The 19829-nt window shown below is 41.3% G+C and overlaps 1 protein-coding gene across 2 annotated transcripts; it reads left to right on the forward strand.

Moving 5' to 3' along the window:
• Positions 1-604: 604 nt before the first annotated feature.
• dqx1 (DEAQ box RNA-dependent ATPase 1) lies at positions 605-18947 on the forward strand. 2 transcript variants are annotated; one of them, XM_041811404.1, is made up of 13 exons: positions 605-877; positions 4698-4862; positions 8287-8680; positions 10003-10196; positions 11447-11891; positions 12370-12672; positions 12748-12847; positions 13577-13735; positions 14722-14913; positions 15002-15127; positions 15208-15398; positions 16778-16968; positions 17177-18947. In XM_041811404.1, exons 3-13 carry the CDS (start codon positions 8339-8341, stop codon positions 17361-17363), a joined length of 2430 nt encoding a protein of 809 aa, XP_041667338.1. In that variant the 5' UTR covers positions 605-877; positions 4698-4862; positions 8287-8338; the 3' UTR covers positions 17364-18947. The 2 variants fall into 2 exon arrangements, with proteins under 2 accessions (XP_041667338.1, XP_041667337.1); XM_041811403.1 differs by lacking the exon at positions 4698-4862.
• The last annotated feature ends 882 nt before the right edge of the window (positions 18948-19829 follow it).

Genomic DNA, 19829 nt, shown 5'->3' on the forward strand with positions numbered 1-19829 from the left:
ACATTATTGACAGCAACATGATGATTTCTATGGAAACTCTCTAAACAAAGAATTAAAGGATAATTAATAAACTGAGTTAATGTTGATAAGGTTACAGCACAAAAATGAGAAAGACAAAGCTGATCAAGATCAATTTACCACCGGTGCAGCATGCTGCACACTGACCACAAGATAACAGGTTCAACATGCAGGTCTGCAGGGGCCCAGCAGAGGTCGCTCATGCTACACAAAGCACTGTTCCCATTGGAAACCCACAAAACTGCAACATAAACAGCCTTTATACAGTAAAATGGCAACATTTAGGCAAGTAGAGGCAAGTGGAACTATTAACACAGTTAAAAAAGGGTGAAAGCTAAAGATTGCTTACTGAGCTAAAAAGAGCTCACTGAGTAATAGAGGGACAGAATTATATTTCTCCGTTTTATAATAAAGTTACTATTTTTACTGCTTTGTAATGTTTGGCCATCAGTTCATTCAATTAAAGTCTTGGTGCGTTGATCCAACAATTCAAAAAGAGTTATTATAAAGGCATTGTGAGTATATCGTTTATTAACCGGAGTTTTCCGAGGGGCCGTGAATGCAGCACGAGATTTGACAGCTCGACAGCAAACATGGCGGCTGCTAGCTAAAACAAGCAGTGAGCACCTTCGTGTTTTACTGTCATTATCAGCGGGAAACGACCAGAAACGGTGAATATTTTCACGGACAAACACTGGTGGGAGTTATATTTATCTGTCCCTGCTGTTTTCTGGAGTCGTTATCCGGTATGTGAAGCTGTTTTTTAACGTCAGACAAACCGAAGTGAACCGACACAACAACGGGGAGCTGAGAGTCAGTCGGTCCGTTTGTTCCTCTCCCCGTCCGGGATGTTCCCCAGGTAAGACCGGAGGGACATTTCTACAGTCTAGTCCTCTTTAAAACCTTTTATTTGTGATTCAGGGCTATTTTAGGAAACATTAGGCCCGTCTGTGACTGCCAGCTGACAACCTGCTCCAGGCTCCATTTAAATAAAGTACCCTGATTGTTCTATGATCAGAATTATCGATACTCTCGATACTTAACAATTAAAATAAAAATTAAAACGATACTGTCTGTTATCGTCATGATAATACGATCGAAAAGCACCAAACCATCTCTATTTCTTAAGGCAGGGTCATAGGGGAGTAGTGAAAGCAGATTAAATAAGAAAAGTTAAATTTAGACAGTTTAAAGGAGACAGGCCAATTTTTGGGAACTAAAAAGTAGAAATAATCTTTTACTGACTATGTAATATTAAGTGGACAATGTGGACCACACAATCAAATGTTGATGTTATTTAGCTTCATGATGGTGAAACTGGCTGTTTTATTTTTGTAGTAATGGTTAGAGTTAGCCGGCTCTAATATCAGAACTAAGAAGTAATAAAGTCCTGTTTGCCGTTTTACTTTTTAGCTTTATCTGCAGTGTAAATAGGTACTTGTAGATTGTGGTAGGAATACTTAAGTAAAATGATATTTAGAAGGTGTTCATTGTTGTTAAAAGGTAGTAATGTAATAGGTTAAAAACTGAATATGCAACAGAGTCTTTAAATGTATAAAGAGGTATGATGTAGCGCTGAACAATTGGCAAAAGTAATCTAATTCCTTTTTTCCCCCAGTAATGCGATTGCTATTTAATATTTGATTCTTGTGCATTTTTCAAACAATTCAAGCAATAAATCATTCTGTATCATAACCCACCATCAGTCAGGAACACTCATCATACATTTAACCATTTTATAGCAGAATTGATGTAGTAAGTTTTAACTTAGCAGAGAAGGCTCTGCTCTGAAGATGCTACCTGGGTTAGTTAGCAGCTTCGACTTTTCAGGGAGTGCAGAAACCTCCATCTGAATAGTTACATAAATGACAATGTACTGAAAACAAATTATTTTAGAAGCAATTAATCCATAGAAGAATGAATCTGAACATGAGGGTACAACAAGCTTTAGTCCATAAAGGAGGAGGCTGGGGTGGAGGAGGTGGAGCTTTAGTCTATCACGGAGGAGGCTGGGGTGGAGGAGGTGGAGCTTCAGTCTATAAAGGAGGAGGCTGGGGCGGAGGAGGTGGAGCTTCAGTCTATAGAGGAGGAGGCTGGGGTGGAGGAGGTGGAGCTTCAGTCTATAAAGGAGGATGCTGGGGTGGAGGAGGTGGAGCTTCAGTCTATAGAGGAGGAGGCTGGGGCGGAGGAGGTGGAGCTTCAGTCTATAGAGGAGGAGGCTGGGGTGGAGGAGGTGGAGCTTCAGTCTATAAAGGAGGATGCTGGGGTGGAGGAGGTGGAGCTTTAGTCTATCACGGAGGAGGCTGGGGTGGAGGAGGTGGAGCTTCAGTCTATAGAGGAGGAGGCTGGGGTGGAGGAGGTGGAGCTTAAGTCTATAAAGGAGGAGGCTGGGGTGGAGGAGGTGAAGCTTTAGTCTATCACGGAGGAGGCTGGGGTGGAGGAGGTGGAGCTTCAGTCTATAAAGGAGGAGGCTGGGGTGGAGGAGGTGGAGCTTAAGTCTATCACGGAGGAGGCTGGGGTGGAGGAGGTGGAGCTTCAGTCTATAGAGGAGGAGGCTGGGGTGGAGGAGGTGGAGCTTTAGTCTATAGAGGAGGAGGCTGGGGTGGAGGAGGTGGAGCTTGAGTCTATAGAGGAGGAGGCTGGGGTGGAGGAGGTGGAGCTTTAGTCTATAGGGGAGGAGGCTGGGGTGGAGGAGGTGGAGCTTTAGTCTATAGAGGAGGAGGCTGGGGTGGAGGAGGTGGAGCTTTAGTCTATAGAGGAGGAGGCTGGGGTGGAGGAGGTGGAGCTTTAGTCTATAGAGGAGGAGGTGAAGCTGGTTATAATATGGCCACAGCTGGGAGTTTGAACTAATGCTAGGCTTCATCAATAATAGATAGATTTAACTTGTTATTTCTGTTCATATTGACATTTGATACCCATTGCTTTATTGAAGGGATTGTCATTTTTATGTCTCTCATTTTGCATAAAAACAAGACTTACATAAACCAAAATAGAAACCATTAAAAACAGTGAAACTTAAATTATTATTGCATAATGTGCATAAAATCTCTGCTGCAAAAAATAATATATAAAACTGCTATTTTGACAAATTTCAAGTTAAAGAAAATTGCAACTCCTGTGATTTGTAAATTGCAGCAGGCCATATCGCGATTTAATCTAGTTTGTGTTTAATTTCACAGCCCTAGTATGAAGTATTAATTAGGTTTAATATCAGATTTATATAAATTAATTCTTTTTTTATTAAAAAAATTTAGAACCTTGAGGTGTTTAAATTAATTAAATGTTTGTTATGCATATGATATAAAAATGTTTAATTGTGTTTAATAATAATTATCTCACTAACAATTCAGCTAACGCTGAGAAAATAACTGACATTAAGATTAATTTATAATATAGCTGTTGAATTTTTCAGATCACAGAATATCTCTTTAACCTGACTTGTGCCAAAATTCAGTTTAAAACTTCCTTTTGCAGCAGAGATGTTCTACTCTTCACGTCATTTAAACATTTAAGCCTCAGTTTTTATTTAGAATAGAATAAAAAAAGCTCTTCTTCTACTACTTTTATTAGCCTACTTATTAAGAATAGGAATGACATAAAAATGGTTATTCCCTTTAAAACATTAAATCAGAATCAGAATAATTATTCTATTGTTTTATCTGAAGTGTTCAGCCCTAGTTAAATATATCTAATATGGTATTGGTTTTAATTCTGAATGATTTATTGAAGATGACGAACTTGCAATAATGCAATATTGGGGGAAAAATGACACTAAGATTACTTTACCAAATCATCTAACCATAATAACAATCAACATCATTTTGATTATAATGTGCCAAAAATACAGCTCTACCTGAGGTTTAAAAAAAAACAACTACACCTCTCTGATTACGTGTTATTATTTCATTGTTATTCATTAGGTGTTTTGTCTTTTGTTTGGTAAATTCAGGTGTATTAACGTTTTACTGAGGTGTTAATAGATTCACTCGTTTCCCTTTTGAAATACTAAACATAAAAATAAAAGCAGACAGGTGAATCCTACTAAACATTGCTGGTAAACTCGTGCACATAGCTTAAATTGCACAAAAACATTGTGAGCATTTCCCCACAGGTGGTTGCTTGTGATTTTTTGCATTTGAAAATAAGAAACTACTCAGAATTGGGGGCACAGGGATTCTGTTTCATTATGACATGTGCTGATATGGTTTTATTTTTTTCCTAGGATCATAAAGATTTGTGCTCTCATATTCTGACTGTGCTTTTTAAAGCATATCGGTTTGAATTGTGTGCATGTAAATATTCTGTTTTTATTAGAGTATAATGGATGAAGTAGAATAAACAGATATTAGCTGTTAAAGCTTCTTTTGTTGAGTCTATAATAAAAGCACCTGAAGGTGAATGATGGCTCCACCCTGGGATGACTCCTGTTAGATAATCCTGAATCCAGACAGAAAGGAGGGACCGTGACAAAGAGAGAGCAGCGATGATGCTCCTGTTTCCTCTAATATGTGATGTTAATGAGTGCTACCAGTAAGATCTGCTGTGGTTTGACTGGGTCGGTGTTGATAGCATATTAGTTCCAGATTTTAGCAGCCCTCTCTCTGATACTTTTGTAAGCCTTCAAAAGGTGCTAGATCTCTGCTTTCTCTTTTTGATTCTTTGGGCTTTTATTTTGATAGGACAGTGGACAGCATCACAAAGTGGGGTGAGGTGTGAGAAAGGAGCCGCAGGCTGGATCTGAACTTGGTTGTCCCAGAGGAGAACACTCTCTGTACATGTGGCCCAGACAAGACCTCTACACTTCCAGCATCTAGATCCTTTTTTCTCAAGCTAAATATTGTCAGGTTTGTCACAGCTACAGGAATATTTCTATCTCAGTCTGGAGGTGGTGATGACCTTATCACCAAGCTCAGGACTGTTTCCCCCTAATCACAGAAGAAATAAAATCATGCTTTAGAAAGGCATTAATCTCCTTTATTTCATGGACAACCACAGGAGTAGGAGCCTGTGACTATTTTTTGACTTGAGCCTCTGTTTTCTAAAAACAGAACTGAACCAGCTCAGCGTCTGCAGGCTTTTCTCTCTTAGCACGTCACGTCTGTCGCAGCTGTCAGACATTCACGCTTGCTGGCATCTGGGTGGAGGCCCACATTCCTGAGATAAATACCAAGCGTGCTGCAGGTTCTTCTGAAGGGCCTTTTTAGTGGAGGGATGTGACGTGGCCTCTCACATCTACTCCACATCGATGTTTGAAATACCTGCAGTCAAATATCTGTGACTTCCTGCCTCCTCAGACTGAACTTGAAGGTAAAGCAGAGGTGAACTGGCACTGCAGTAAGCCACAGTCTTTTTAAACAGGACCATGGCTTTAAGCATTCAGTGACAAAGCATGCATGGAGGCTGGGACACATCAGGCTAAAGACTGATCTATATCTATATATCTATATCTATATGAATCTGCTGGGTGAGATTATCGGCCCTTGTTAGTTTGTGATTGAATCTGTTTGGATTAGGGCTGCAACAACATATAAAAAATGGATGAAAATCTAATTTGGTTATCGGTTGTTGTATCGTGCAGTTATCACATCACTTGGCATGGCAGAAGCTGTTTACATGCAAGCTTGTGCTTTATAAATAAAGTTTTCTTCCTCTTCTTTCTGTGATAAGAATATTTTAATGATAGCCAAAAATGTTGAGGAGTAAGGTTCATTATTTTTCATGAGGAAGAGCCAAAGGCCTGTATTAAGTAGGTTTAATTTGATTTAATGTGTCGGGATAAAAACATTAGTGTTGGACATTTAACATCCATGATATTCCTCCCATGGTGCAGCTTATACGTCTGTCTACTGGAGATGGGAGAGAGAAGAGTGAGACGGTGTGTGTTCATGTGTGCACCAGGAGTGACAGTGAGTATTAAGGCATTAATGAGCTAACGATAGCCTGGCCAATCAATGAGTGACAAAGGTCTCTAGGGTTATAATATCATTAACCTTCTAATGCTGCGGCTCCCTTTATACTGATGGATAAGCTGTTTGACTAGTTTGATCTTTATGCATAAATGAAGCATGTGTTTGTTACTGAGCTTCATGCTAAAGCAGAGTTAAGAGTCAGAGATCTTTAGCTGCTCAGTAAAGACAGGAATCCTTCAGCCGAAGTCAGCCAGAGAGGATGAATGAGACGCAGTGAAGCCCCCCCATTGTTTTTTTCTAACAAACCTGAGCCGACCCGGGGCACATGTAAACATAGTGCAGTCAAAAATAGAAACAAATGTAAGATTTTGTTTTTAATATCACCAAAGAAAAGGTCAAATAAGACTTGTTTTAGAAAAAGATAACTGTCTAGGGTTAGGGTAGATAAAATGTACTTGTATTTTTGGAGGCTAATACACATCTGTGCAAAATAATTTTGATAAAGCCTTGCATCCCCTCTAGTACCCTGCTGGACCCCAGGTTAGGAACCAAGAACTTAGGAGAAGTCAGTTAAAGGTCACATGTTTGACCCTTTAGGACAAGTTTATATCAGTCTCAGAGGTCCTAAAACATGCCTGTGAAGTTTGCTTCTGTGAAAACACTCCAGTATTGATGTCTGCGTGTCTAAAACTCCTCTGTTTCAGCCCTGATCAGAACCAGCTGTTTCTGTGTCTGTGGCTTTAAATGTTAATGAGCTGTCTGACTCCGCCCCTCTCAGGAAATGGATGTGGCTCTCCTGATCCTCTTCTCAGTTGGCAGCTGAGAGAAAGATCAGAAGGGGAGGGCGGAACTTTGTTTCAGGCTGTGAGGGCCAATCAAACCTGGGGGCGGGGCTAACTCCCCACATGACATCATGAGGGTAAAATCTGAGAATGGCTTGTTTCAGCACACATTTTCTGAAAGCTGGGGGGGGGGGGTGTTGGGGTTCTGAATCTTGGGAGGATTGTGGACAGGGGCACATATTTTAGTTAGAAAAGCTTGAAAAAGGGATTTTTGCTTAATATGTCCCCTTTAAAGTTAGGAATGCACAATCTTGGATTTTTTCCCCTACATGCCGATGTTTGCGTATTTAGATGTTTTTCAGACCTAAAACTTTAGTCATTTGAGCACGCTGTAAGGTTTAAAGTTGAACAAAGAAACACACTTAAGTCCTTAAATCAAACTCTAAAGTTTAAAGAATGAGGATAAAGAAAGATATCTCATCTGGCGTAGGTCTGTTGGTCCAGCCTTAAACTCCACTGACTTAGTAAAATTTATATCCAGAATTTAAAGTTAATATATGCCGATATTCAGTCAAATATTGGATGTAAATATCAGCAGAAATTTTAATGTCTTCCAATACCGATATTTGCCTTTTTAAGCTAATATCTGCAGATACCAATACCAGGCTGATAATACTGTGCATCCCTAGTGTAAATCAAATTTTCTTTATATTCTCCTATCTATAGTCCTTGGCAGAGTAATCCATCAGTCCACTGACTACAAGGCTAAGCTCACAGCTGCAGACTTGGACTCTTGCACATGGAAATGGGTTCGCTGAACAAGACAGTGCAGCGTTCCTGGAATCTGAGCTTGCCGACGAAAGTCAGAGTCTTTCAGTCCTTGGTCCTTCTGGTCTTACTATACTCTTTTGAGGCCTGGGCGTTAATGGCCAGAGATGCTGACTGAACTCCTTTTTGACAGCGTCTCTTCACCACATCTTTGAGTATCGTTGTTAGACCGTGTGTCTAATGCTGACGTGCTCAGGACGGGGATGGGAAAGGTCAGCTTCCCGGGCACAGGCCAGCTCACTGCATACTGGGTGCCACCTGGAGAGGTGGGGCATTGGCCTGGCACAGGCCTGGATGATGGCCATCAGGAGGCCAGAGCAGGACCAAGGTTGATGCGGTGAAGTACCAAACTGGCATATGCCCCTAAACCTAACCTGACCTCTAATGAGTTAGGAACATCTTTGATGATCCAGTTCATCCTCTGAGCTGCAGGGCCGATGTGGAAGTAGAAAAGGATTCATGTATCTGACTGTGTGCATATGTGCTAGTTGATGTTACTGATGTGGAAAGGGAGAGGAGTGCAGTCATGCCTGGGCATGTGTGCTGTTTTGACTGTATCTTTGCACTCTACACATGATATTTTAAAGCTGCTGTATGTAGATACAGTCTTCTCTTACGTCTTTGGCCTGGATGTGGAGCCATGTGATGGTCCAGCTTTGTCGCCGTGACGTTCTGATGCCACTTTGATGTGCATGGGCTCTAAAAGATGGCTGGTCTAACATTAACCCCACCTTATTCTGTTCCTGCAGGTAATCTCTGAAGTAGCCCCTTGCTCTGTCTTCCCCCCGCCCCCTGCTGCCGATGTCATCACCGACAGCAAACTCCCCTGCCGCCCCCCTCTCTCCGGGGTCATGTCTCGCACCCTCCACGGCCCTGGACTCCTTATCTGTGTCGTCCCTCTTGTCAGGGGATTTAGACGATGAAGGAGACGAAGGAAGAGGAGGAGGAGGTGAAGAGGACGGTTTAGGAGACCTGGAGGTGAACCCCTACGACGGTTTACCGTTCTCCTCCAGGTATTATTCTCTGCTGGAGGAGAGGAGGAAGTTTCCGGTGTGGAGGCTGAGGCAGAGTCTGCTGGAGCACCTGGAGAGCCACAACATGGTGCTGCTGAGCGCACCGAGCGGGGCGGGGAAGAGCACGCAGGTGAGCAGGAAGTAGTACACAAGGAACAGAACAGCACTGTATTTTTAAGAGGTTTGTGTGATGGGGCGGTGGTCTGGTACCAGCTAGTGGGGAGGAAAAACAGAACTGACTGAAAGGGAAAAGAAAAAGGTAAATGGTGCAGATTCCTTTTGACTTCTCCACTGAGACAGTCAAAGGAACAGTGTTTCTTATTATACATCAGAATGATCCAGCTGCAGCCCTGCTACAGTAGCTTAACTACGCTGCATTTGTAAGGACAAAATAGCATGGCATTAATGTGATTAAATAAGTACTAAGCTGATCCATTATAAGTCACTCCTCTGTGGAGGTGTGTATTTGTGCGTGAGGAATTTCCCTGTGGTGTCCTGGTTGTCTTTACAGCTCCTCAGTCACTCCCTTCAGGCAAATAATCAACACAGCATTAAAGTGACGCTGCTGCTGTAACCTGAACTCTCATTTCATCACCTGAGTGCTCAGAGATCCACTTTCCTGCACCTTCGTCCTTATCTGTTAAAACTACAGTAAAAAAAAAACCGTCTTCATTTTTAGCGCTGAGTCGACACCAGTTGTGGGCTGCTTTTTCAGAAATACTGATGATTATAGGTTGAAATGATCTAGATCATTTTCATTTGCCCTTTTACGTTACTCTAAATCCCTTCTGGTGCCCACAAACAGATGTACAGCCTTTTAAAGTTGATCTTTAGTCTTCATTTTCTCATTTGAAAGTATTTGCCCCCTTTCTGATTCCTGTTCTTGCATATTTAACACACTCAAATGTTTTGGATCATCTAACCAGTTTTAATATTTCACAAAGACAACCCCAGTATGAGAAAGACTCATCAGCAGTTATCACAAACACTTGATTTCAGTTATTGCTGCCAAGGGTGGAACAACCAGTTATTAGGTTTAGGGGGAAATTTCTTTTTCACACAGGGGCAGATAGGGTTGGATTTTTTCCACTTAACAAATAAAATCATCATTTAGAAACTGCACTTTACATTTACTTGGGTTGTCTTTGTGAGATATTAAAATTGGTTTGATCATCTGAAACATTTGTGTGATAAACAAAAAAATCAGGAATTAGAAAGGAGGCAAATACTTTTTCACTGCACTGTATATCATGTGAGCTTCTAATGATTGTTTATTTCCCTAATCAACATCAAAATATTGATCTAAACGATGTTGTGTATCTTTAAAAATACATTGGTATATTATTAAATAAATGTCCCAGCTCTACTTCTGTCTGAGTAAACCCCTCAGCACTGCTTCTTCTGCTCCTGTTGACTGTATAAATACATTTTCTCCTTTCCCCCTCCTCATAGGTCCCTCAGTGGTGTGCAGAGTTCGCACTCTCCTACGAGTTCTCTCAGGGTCTGGTCTGCTGCTCTCAGCCGTACTCGGTGGCGGCGGTGAGTCTCGCTCTGCGAGTCGCTGATGAGATGGACCTGAGTCTGGGCCTGGAGGTCGGTTACCGAGTGTCTCATGATGACAGCTGCACACCGGACACCATGCTCAGGTAAAGACCCGTGATATTTTACAGTGGCATCTTATTGTTTAAGCCAAGAAAGCAAGAAAGCTGCTTTTCAGTGATAAATGGCATAAAATACTTTTCTTTAGAGCACATTTCTCTTTATGGACCACAGTAACGTGTCAGTGGATGAAATGATGACACACTTAAATGTTTAAGATCGTCAGACTAATTTTTTATATTAAACAAAGATTATCTGAGTAAATCCAAAAGTCAGTTTTTAAATGATGATTTTGTTTTATTAAGGGGAAAAAGCCATCCAAACCGACCTGGCCCTATGTGAAAAAGTCATTAAATCATGAATTAACTGTGATTAACCACATTTTTTGTCAAGCTTAGTTCAGTTTGACTATTACTGTTACCGTGTCATTCAGCAGATGCTTTGTCCAAAACAACATTCATCTGGGACAGATGTGCCCAAGGGCCCTCTAGGTTTCCCATCGGCCGGAATAGGGATTCGATCTCCCAGTCTCCTGTAACAAAGTCAGCGACATTAACCACTGAGCAATCCCGCCTCAAAGACAACAAACATGAAGAAATGTTTGTTACTGAGGATTACTTAATAATAGTAAGAGTCGACCCTCGGTTCAGTTCCTTCCCCGGATGTGGGACTTACCAACCAGCTGCATGGGGAGTAGCTACTAAAGTGTACCGAACTAGACCGAGACATTGGGGGCCTTAAGACTTATTAGAAGACGACAAGAAAAGGAATCCACATTTAACAGAACAGAATGTGATCAGATATGGTACACCAGGTTCCAGTAGCCACTCCAGGAGCTACAGGTTTTAGCCACTTCACTAGCCACTTTTACTGCAGATTTCTTTGCTTTAAACATCTCACAGGGGGAATCCTGTCCTGGTTTAAAATCAGAGTGCCTCCTGGGAAGTTTCTGTCCACTAAATCTTACATGGATCCATGAAATAATAAATCCCCTTCCTTTATTGTCTGACCTTATTTCCATCATAGAGAATAGTCCTCTCCTCTTCAATACAAAAGGCAGCGTCTTTGGATTACAGCAGTTTTCTGTTACTATGTTACCTGTTCTTTCTTTTCTTACGGCCCCACCTCGACTCTTTGTTCTCTGATCCCTGCAGGGTGTAGTCCGAGGTGGCAGAGAAAGTGTTACAGCAGTGAAAAATGATCTCTGTGTCCTCTCCTGCACTCTCAGTTTATTTTATAAAGAAAAGTCTCAGTTTCCTGCTGGAAGAGTTCATAAACTCTCTGTGTTTTCTCCCAGGTTTGTCAGTGACACCCTCCTGTTAGAGGAAATGATGTCAGACCCCCTGCTGCATCAGTACGGCATCATCGTTCTGGACGAGCTGCAGGAGCGGACCGTCCCCACAGACGTCCTGCTGGGTCTGCTGTGTGATGTCTGCAGACAGAGACCTGATAACTTCAGGGTTGTCCTCCTCACTCATCCAACGCTCACCCCTCGTCTCGTCGCCTTCCTGGGACCGTCAGTCCCCCACCTCAGTCTGGACAGCGTCTCTGCGAATAGAGATGAGGAAGCGGGGGAGGGGGAGGAGGAGGAGAGGAGGCCTGTGCAGGTGAACAGGGTGGAGACGTTGTACCGGGAGCTCTCGCCAGGGAAAGATCCGGTTTCTGCTGCGTGTCACATGGTGCTGGATCTGCACAGGAGGGGCGAGGAAGGAGACGTCCTGGTGTTTCTGGCCAGCGCACAGGTACACGATTTGTAAAACTCCGCAAATCCAACATCAGAGCACTTATAGAGTCTCTGTTAAATTTAATATCTAATCTAGATTGAGTTGAATACAATCAGAAAGATGTAGGAAGAAGAGCAATTCAGCCATACAGCATAACTGCCCAGAATGCATTGCACAGCAGGGCATAAGTCCTCTGGAGTCCATAGGTGTCTGATGTCCTAGTTCTCACACTGATATGTCTGTCATGTGTTCTCGGTCCATGTCCAAATCTCTCTGTACATATTTACCCAAAACTTTGCAGGATGCTCCTTTAACTCCCTTTAAGTCAACATCAGCTCACCTCCTCATGCCTGTTTTATTAGAGACAGCGCTGAGTGTGTCTCTTTAAGCTTCTGGACAAACACATCAGCTCTTCATAAGCCTGCTGTCAGCTGAATCGGGGATGTTTGGGTGTTTTAAGATGAATTCAAACTTTTTCTTTCCCTTTTCTGTACAGGAAACAGAAGAGTGTTTGGCTCTTCTGGAAAAAGAAAGTGTGGCTCTGAGTCCCCAGCTCGGAGCTCTCAGGATGGTTCCCCTCCATGCTGGCCTGGGGGGGTTGATCCAGCGGGTCTATGAAGCTGATTCTTCCACGCTGAAGGAGAACGACGGCTCTGGGGGCGTGGACGGCTCGGTGCTAGGAGCTGGAGGTCCACCGGGAGTCAAAAGGAAAATTATCCTCACCGACACGCTGGCAGAGGCTTCCTTCTCTCTGCCATCGATCCGCTATGTCGTAGACACAGGCCTTCAACTCAAAACTGTGAGTTTGTCCTTAAATAAATGAACTCTTATTGATGGAGGATTTCTATGTTTAGTAACCTGATTTCTCTTCCAGGTTTACAATCCACAAATCAGAGCAAACTCTCAGGTTCTGAGGACGATCAGCAAACGTCAGGCCGACATGAGGACGCAGAGAGTCAACAGCCTCCTTCCAGGTAGGTCAAAGGTCGTTTCTGCCTCTCTTCTGCAGGCTGTCCTCGTATGCCTGCTTCTGTATTATTTATTATAGCAGCTAAAAGGTTTAATCAGCCCATGTACCTTTATGACACATGCATGTGTGAAAAAGCAGAATACGCAGCCAGCATCAATTAATGTTTTATCAGATCTGATGGACTGAAGCAGACTGTGATGAACGTATAAGCAGGAGGATGAATCTCAGGGTTAGCATGCGATGTCCACCAGTCGTCTAGATGCTGAGGAAATGTTGCACTTTAAAAGAGAGGCTGCAGAAATTCAACTCCAAGTTTGAGATAATGACATGGGAACAATTCATCTCTGCAGGCTTTGAAAATGCTTGGCTTTAGTGACCTCTAGTGGTCAAAGAGTAGAAAGACACTCAGCAGGCATCTACTCAGACTTTGACTATGCACTTCTCCTTCGTACCACGCTCGAGTAATTATTATTAATAATTATATAGATAAATAGAAATGCATGCAAACTCCTGAATCCCATCATCTGACAATGCCTGGTGACCTGCAGTGTGTAAGTGTTTGCAGTTTTTGGTGATTAAAACAATAAATGACTCAGTGTAATGTGTCTTCTGCTGTTGTTGCTTTGGTATCCAACAAGGCATTGGTATATTTAGACTTTACTAGACTCCTATTGAAGTTTAAATTGTGGTATGAACCCAGTCATGATTCCGGGTGTTTCCCTGGTCTTTGTAGGGCTGTGTCTCCGTCTCTACCCTAAGTCTCTGTATGAAGAAGGGATGGGGGAGGCTCACTGTCCCGGTGTGATGGAGGAGAACCTCAGCCACTTGGTGCTGCTGCTGAAAAGACTCGACATCGCTGACATGGGGCAGTGCAAGTTCCTCGACAGACCAGGTACGTTCATGAACTTCTCTGAGTTAAGAATACTGATTTATCCATGCAGGAGTGAGAAAAGGTTTCTCTTCCAGTGTTCAGTAATCAAAGTTAATCCACAGCTGGGAGTCTTTGTTGATTCAGGTGGGAAGAGCATCAGAACATCTCTCTTTTTCTTCAGCGTAGATAAGTTACTCATAGGTGTTATTTTATAACTTTCCAAAAGGAAAGCAGTGACAAGCGTTTAGTGGACTAGTATCATGAATAGTAATCATCAATAAAGTTGGATGTTAGAAGAACCTGGAGCTCATAAAATACCAAACACAGTGGTTTCAAACCTGTTTTCCTTAGAGTACTCCCACTTAAGCTGAGCCCCCATCATCCATCTGGAAAAAAATCATATATTGCATTAAAAGTCAGCATCAGTTTTAACTGTTAAGTTGATTACACCTGATGAAAATAGGCTGGCATGTGCTGTTATTAAGAAAGATCACTTAAAAGTATTTAGTAGGTGGTTTATCAGGATTTTAGCTAATATGTGCAGATCAGATTTTGTTTTTTTGTTGTTTTTTTTTGCATATTTAATGTTTAAAACAATTTTTTTCTCATACATTTAAGATTTTTAGATGTCAATTTTTTTGTTTTTCTCTTGTGCATTTCTGACTTTTAAAACTTGCAAATTGCAATTTTTTCTTGCAAATAAAATATATGTATTAATGCTGTGTTTGGGTGTGTAATGCTGCTGATTGGGAGATAGGGGGCGATAAATGTGAAGCTATGAATACCACCATGCATTGCACAGAAATGAAGGTCTGATAGGTCCATCGGCGCGTCCAATCAGCTGCAGACAGACAGAAACAAACCGACCAGTTTGAGATGAAATGTTCCTGCTATCATCCCTGTCTGCTGTAGTTCATGGACCTTAGAGTGGTGCTTAAATGTTTATCATCCTCAGACTGTATGCAGTTAAAAACCCTTCTCCCCGTGTTCACCCCCCTCCCTCTCAGCTCCTGAAGCTCTCATGCAGGCCCTGGAGGACCTGGATTACCTGGCAGCTCTGGATGATGACGGTAACCTGTCGGAGGTCGGCATCATCATGTCGGAGCTTCCTCTGGAGCCGTCGCTGGCTAAAGCGTTGATCGCTGCCTGTGAATACGACTGTGTGGATGAGCTGCTAACCATCGCTGCTATGCTAACCGGTAGCTCCTTCATCCTCGCTGTCAGAATAAAGGCTTATTAGATCTTCTCACAGCTGCTGATGCTCATGCTCTCTTTCTCCTCTGTTAGCGCCGTCGTGCTTCGTGACAGCAGACCCCAGCAGAGAGGAGGCGGCCGTCACTCACTGGAGACCTCTGATGCACATGGAGGGAGATCACCTGACCCTCGTTAATATTTATAAAGCCTTCATAGAGCGTACGTACTCATCATTCTTCATCACAGGAACAGTTTATTAGAGTGGATCCAAACATGACTGAATCTATCTGACTGTGCAGATAACCAGGACGAGGCGTGGTGCTCCACAAACTTCCTGAGTCACACAGCCTTACGATTGGCTGTGGTGATCAGGGCGGAGCTTCTGGAGGTGATGCAGCGGATAGAGCTTCCTGTTTCTCCTCCGGCGTTCGGATGCCAAGACAACTGCACGAATATCAAACGAGCGCTCATCTCAGGATTCTTCCTCAAAGTAAAAACAAGATTTATTCAAAAATATGGAGCAGAATCTATTTCCACATTTTCTCTGGTATGGATTTGAATCAAAGATTATTCTTTAATAGAGAGAAAATCTGAAACAACTGAAGGATTTTCTATTCCACATATCAAACAATCTACAGGATGTTCGTATGGGCGAACTTTTCCATGAATTCCCTCAGTGCATTACAATGAACATAAAATATTATAGACTTGACATGAAGATGGCTTAACCAGACTTACATTTTCATAAAAAAACAAAATGAAGTCAGTTTTTCTTTTTGTTCCCAAAAGAATTCCTGAGAAGATTTCCTATATTCCATTTTTGAAATCCCTTAAAAAATTATATTATTCTGAAATTTTGTGGGAAAATTCCCTCCCAGATTTGACAAAGCTTGGGAAAAACCTAAGGAAAATAAATATATATTATTTTTAAAACCCTCTCAAAAATATTGGAAAAATTCCAGAAAAAAATCACCTGAATTTTTCTGAATTTTCTTTGGGAACTTCTAAAATAATCAAGGGAAATTTTGGGGCATTCCTAGAAAAATTCTGATCATTTGTGAGACAATTGCTGACTACTTCCCGACAAATTCTTGGGAAAATTTTGAAACATGTTCAGGAAAACTTTGGAAAATTCCCAGGAAAATTTTTGAACACTTTCTTAAAATTCCCTGGAATGTTTTGAAAAAAAATAAAAAATAAAAATCTGTGATAGTTCCAGCAGTTGCAAAAAGAAATTCTAAACGATTCCCAGAATAATTCCTGAAAATTTGTGTGATAACTGCCAAATATTCCTCCTGTTTGTAAAATTTCCTTAAAAAATCTTGAAATATTCCTGAAATTTCTTGGGAAAATCACTGAAACCTTTCAGGAAATCTTAGGAAAATTACATGAAAATTTTCTATAAATATTCCTTTACAAATACACTAGAAATTAAGAAAGGTCTGTCTTAATTGCAGGAAAAAAAAATCTTGTATATCTCCAGGAAATTTATCTGAAATTCCCCAAGGATATTCCTGTAGTTCCCCCAAAAATCCCTGTACAAATTCATGAAAGTTCCCATATTTTCCACTGAACGCTATTGAAGATTCCCCAGGAAAATTTCCCAAATATCCTGTAAAGTTTCTGAACATTTCCCCCAAATTAAAAAAAATAAAATCCTGTAAACATTTCTTTAAATTCCCTAGAATTTCTGAAATTTTTTTTTGAAAATTCTGTTACAGCTCCCAAATAAGTTTCCAAAAATCCCCTTCAATCGACCACCTAAAAGTGTAACATTTATTGTTAAAATCCTTCAGACCTGCTACCTTTCTTCTGTCCTTGCTGTTGATAATAAAGTTTGTTTTTCCTCCTCGTTTTGTTTTTCTCCAGGTGGCTCACGACGTGGACGGCTCAGGTAACTACCTCCTGCTGACTCACCGCCACGTGGCTCACCTCCACCCCTTCTCCTCCTACCTGTGCCGTCAGCCGCAGCCCGACCCCCCCAGCTGGGTGCTGTATCACGAGTTCACCATCTCCAGAGACAACTGCATCCGAATCGCCTCTGAGGTCCACCCACAGATGTGAGGAACATTAGAATAGTTTTTCAGAGAACATCCTGTTTTTGACGTCACATGTTATCTACTAAGCTTGACGAGAATATTGTAGGTTTGGTTGAACCTAAATGACTGTACCTCTGCTGTTTATTTTTTCCTTTCCTGTTGTGTTTAAACTTTGACCTCCAGGTTTTAAAGCGTTGACCTTGAACATTTTTTAATTCTTTGCGGTCAGGCTGGTGGAGCTGGCCCCTCAGTACTACCTGGGTAACCTCCCCTCCAGTGACGGTAAAGAGCTTCTGATGGAGCTGAGGCACAGTCTGGAGCCGCCGTCGTACGAGCAGGACGGCGAGTCAGAGCAGCAGAGCTGGACGCACAGAGACGGCGGGGAGACGAGCACGGAGCTGTGCGTCATCCAATGAGATGGAGGAAGAAGGAAAATGTCTCAGGAGAGGACACTAAACACGCTGCAGTCACTTTAATTTGTAATAAATCTGATTTTAAAGACTTTTTAAAGAAATGAACTGGTAATATATCGACATGCAGTGGCTTTGGAAACACTTTCCCCTTTATGTTGTGTTGACAAAATTTTAGTTAGAGTTTTTTTATTTAATGAGGGATTTCTGTGTTTCTGTCTGTGGGTTGTTGAATTTTAAATTGTAGCACAACAAAAAAAATTATAAATTGTCATTTTTTCCCCCATTTTAAAGCAATAAGCACTACAGCAGAGAGTTAACAGACGTCTATGCAGAAGCTCCTCAGGCCTCACTGTGATGAAAACGCTCGCTGTCATGATCTTTTCCATCCTTTTGATACCGTTTGTACGATGTTTCCTGCTTAGATCCTCTCTGCCTTCTTCTCTCCGTCTTTGTGTTGTTATGAATCTCTCTAATCGTCATATTTAAAAGATTATTCCGTCATATCTCATCTGAATGGGTTCTCTCTGCACAGCTGCTTTCTTTAAAACTCTGGTTCTTAACTGGTCTAACATTAGGAGCTACAGCTCCTCACAACACAAACTCCTGAATAGTTCCAACCAATCAGATTCATTTGAGATAAATGTAGCAGTCCTTAAAGCCGGCGTATACTGTGGGACAGGACGGCTGATGACATCCCGACCAGCTGCTCCCGACTGGTCAGACGGATTTCTGACATAATTTATATTCTGTTTGTACAGCTGCACATTCTAATTATGAGAGCAGAATCATCAACGTAGGAGCTTTTTTTCGTTCTAAACTGTCTGACAGCATCTAAAATCCCCATGAAAACAGCAGAAATTCATGCTTGATGTGCCTTCCCCGACTATAAGAAACAAACAAGCAGGAAACAGGCCTACCTGTGGACCTCCAGCTGACAGTAATGACGTGCCGTTCATGAACAAGTCGATTCTAAGAGCCGACTCTTTAATGTGAACTACAGAAGCCTGTTTGCTGTTAATAAATCTGCCCCAGAATAAAAATGTTTACTATAAACCTCTCAGCCACAGGCACAGGTTCAGCTCAGTGGTTAAACATTCATGTGTTACACCAAACATCATGCAAAGAAGTTTTTATTCTAGATGATTTATAGTTTGGTTTTATTAAAGTGATTAATTTCAGTGAAATAAATGCAGCTAAATCAGGTCAAAATATTGCTAAATGTGACTGATTTTATGCCAAATACCACCATAATAACCGCTCGACCATTAACCCAGAGCATCTCCACCAGATCCAAAAATCCCAGGATTAACAAGATCAGTATCTCCAGATCTCAAGAAAACGACCCAAATGTACCATCACAGGAAAAATTAAGATATGGATGTGCTTCCACTTTGGGTTTCTGTTCAGGATCAACTTTGAGCCATGTTTTTCCCTCAAACGCACATTAATTGCATTCCACTGAAGAAGCTCAGCAACCCTCATCAGGGTCCCAACCCACCAGTTGAGAACCACTGTTTTAAAGTCTTTCTCTGCTGTATCACATGCTGTTAAAGGTAATCACTGTCTCGTATTAAATACAATCCTCAGAATGAATTTCTCAGTCTGTTCCCTTCTTACAGGTCTAACTCGTGTTCATTATATCAGAGGGATTTCGGTACTGGACTTTAGATCGATAGGGTGCAGGTTGGACTTTGTCTTTTTGTAAAGCTTCTGTGTGCATGAACAAATGTTTAAGTTAAAGGTTGAGCCTAAAGACACAGGAAGTGGAAGTGAAATGCAAGATTCACCTCCTGAGGTTCTGCAGGCACATCTGAGGACATTACATATCTGCTTTTCTACAACATGATAATAAATTCTGGTAATACAATTTATAAGATAATATCCTGGAATTTCCAGAAAAAAATTTATGTAATTTACTTGGGATGATAGGGAGACTTTGCTATAAAATTTTCAGGAATTTTGAAGAAATTTTGGCAGAAATCCCCAAAATTTCTTAGAATTTTCAAGACATTTTGGGAGAAATCCTTCTCCAAATTAGTTAGAATTTTCAACAAATTTTGGCCCATATCTTCATCAAAATTTCTTAGCATTTACAAGTAATATTGGAAGAATCTCTTTCCCAAATTTGTTCGAAGTTTCAAGAAATTTTGGCAGAAATCTTCCCCAAAATTTCTTTGATTTCAGTGTTATTTTTTTGGGGGGGGGGGGCTTAGAAATTCATGGGTACTTTCGATGGGTACTTTTCTTAATTGGAAATTTGCGAGAAATTTCTTTTTTTAAAGTCCTGAATTTTTATGCAAATTCAGGGCTGGGGGTAGGTCTTTAAAAAACTACACAATATTTCATGAATTATGGGAACATTTATTCATAAATTTGGGGGAATTTGATTGCAAATTTTTTGGGTGGAATTTGCTTTTATTTTTGGAAGCTTGCTCGAAAATTTGCAAGAATTTCCAACTTGTAATTAAA

The sequence above is a fragment of the Cheilinus undulatus genome, linkage group 17 (assembly GCF_018320785.1).
Source record: "Cheilinus undulatus linkage group 17, ASM1832078v1, whole genome shotgun sequence".
In the NCBI taxonomy this organism is placed as follows: domain Eukaryota; kingdom Metazoa; phylum Chordata; class Actinopteri; order Labriformes; family Labridae; genus Cheilinus; species Cheilinus undulatus.

What these genes read in the sequence shown, in the direction of transcription:
- dqx1 (XM_041811404.1), top strand. Translation starts at nt 8,339, where the DNA reads ATGTCATCACCGACAGCAAACTCCCCTGCCGCCCCCCTCTCTCCGGGG. An exon ending in CATCGCTGCTATGCTAACCG is followed by an intron (nt 14,914 to 15,001) that starts GTAGCTCCTTCA and finishes CTCCTCTGTTAG; the next exon opens with CGCCGTCGTGCTTCGTGACA. An exon ending in TCTCAGGATTCTTCCTCAAA is followed by an intron (nt 15,399 to 16,777) that starts GTAAAAACAAGA and finishes GTTTTTCTCCAG; the next exon opens with GTGGCTCACGACGTGGACGG.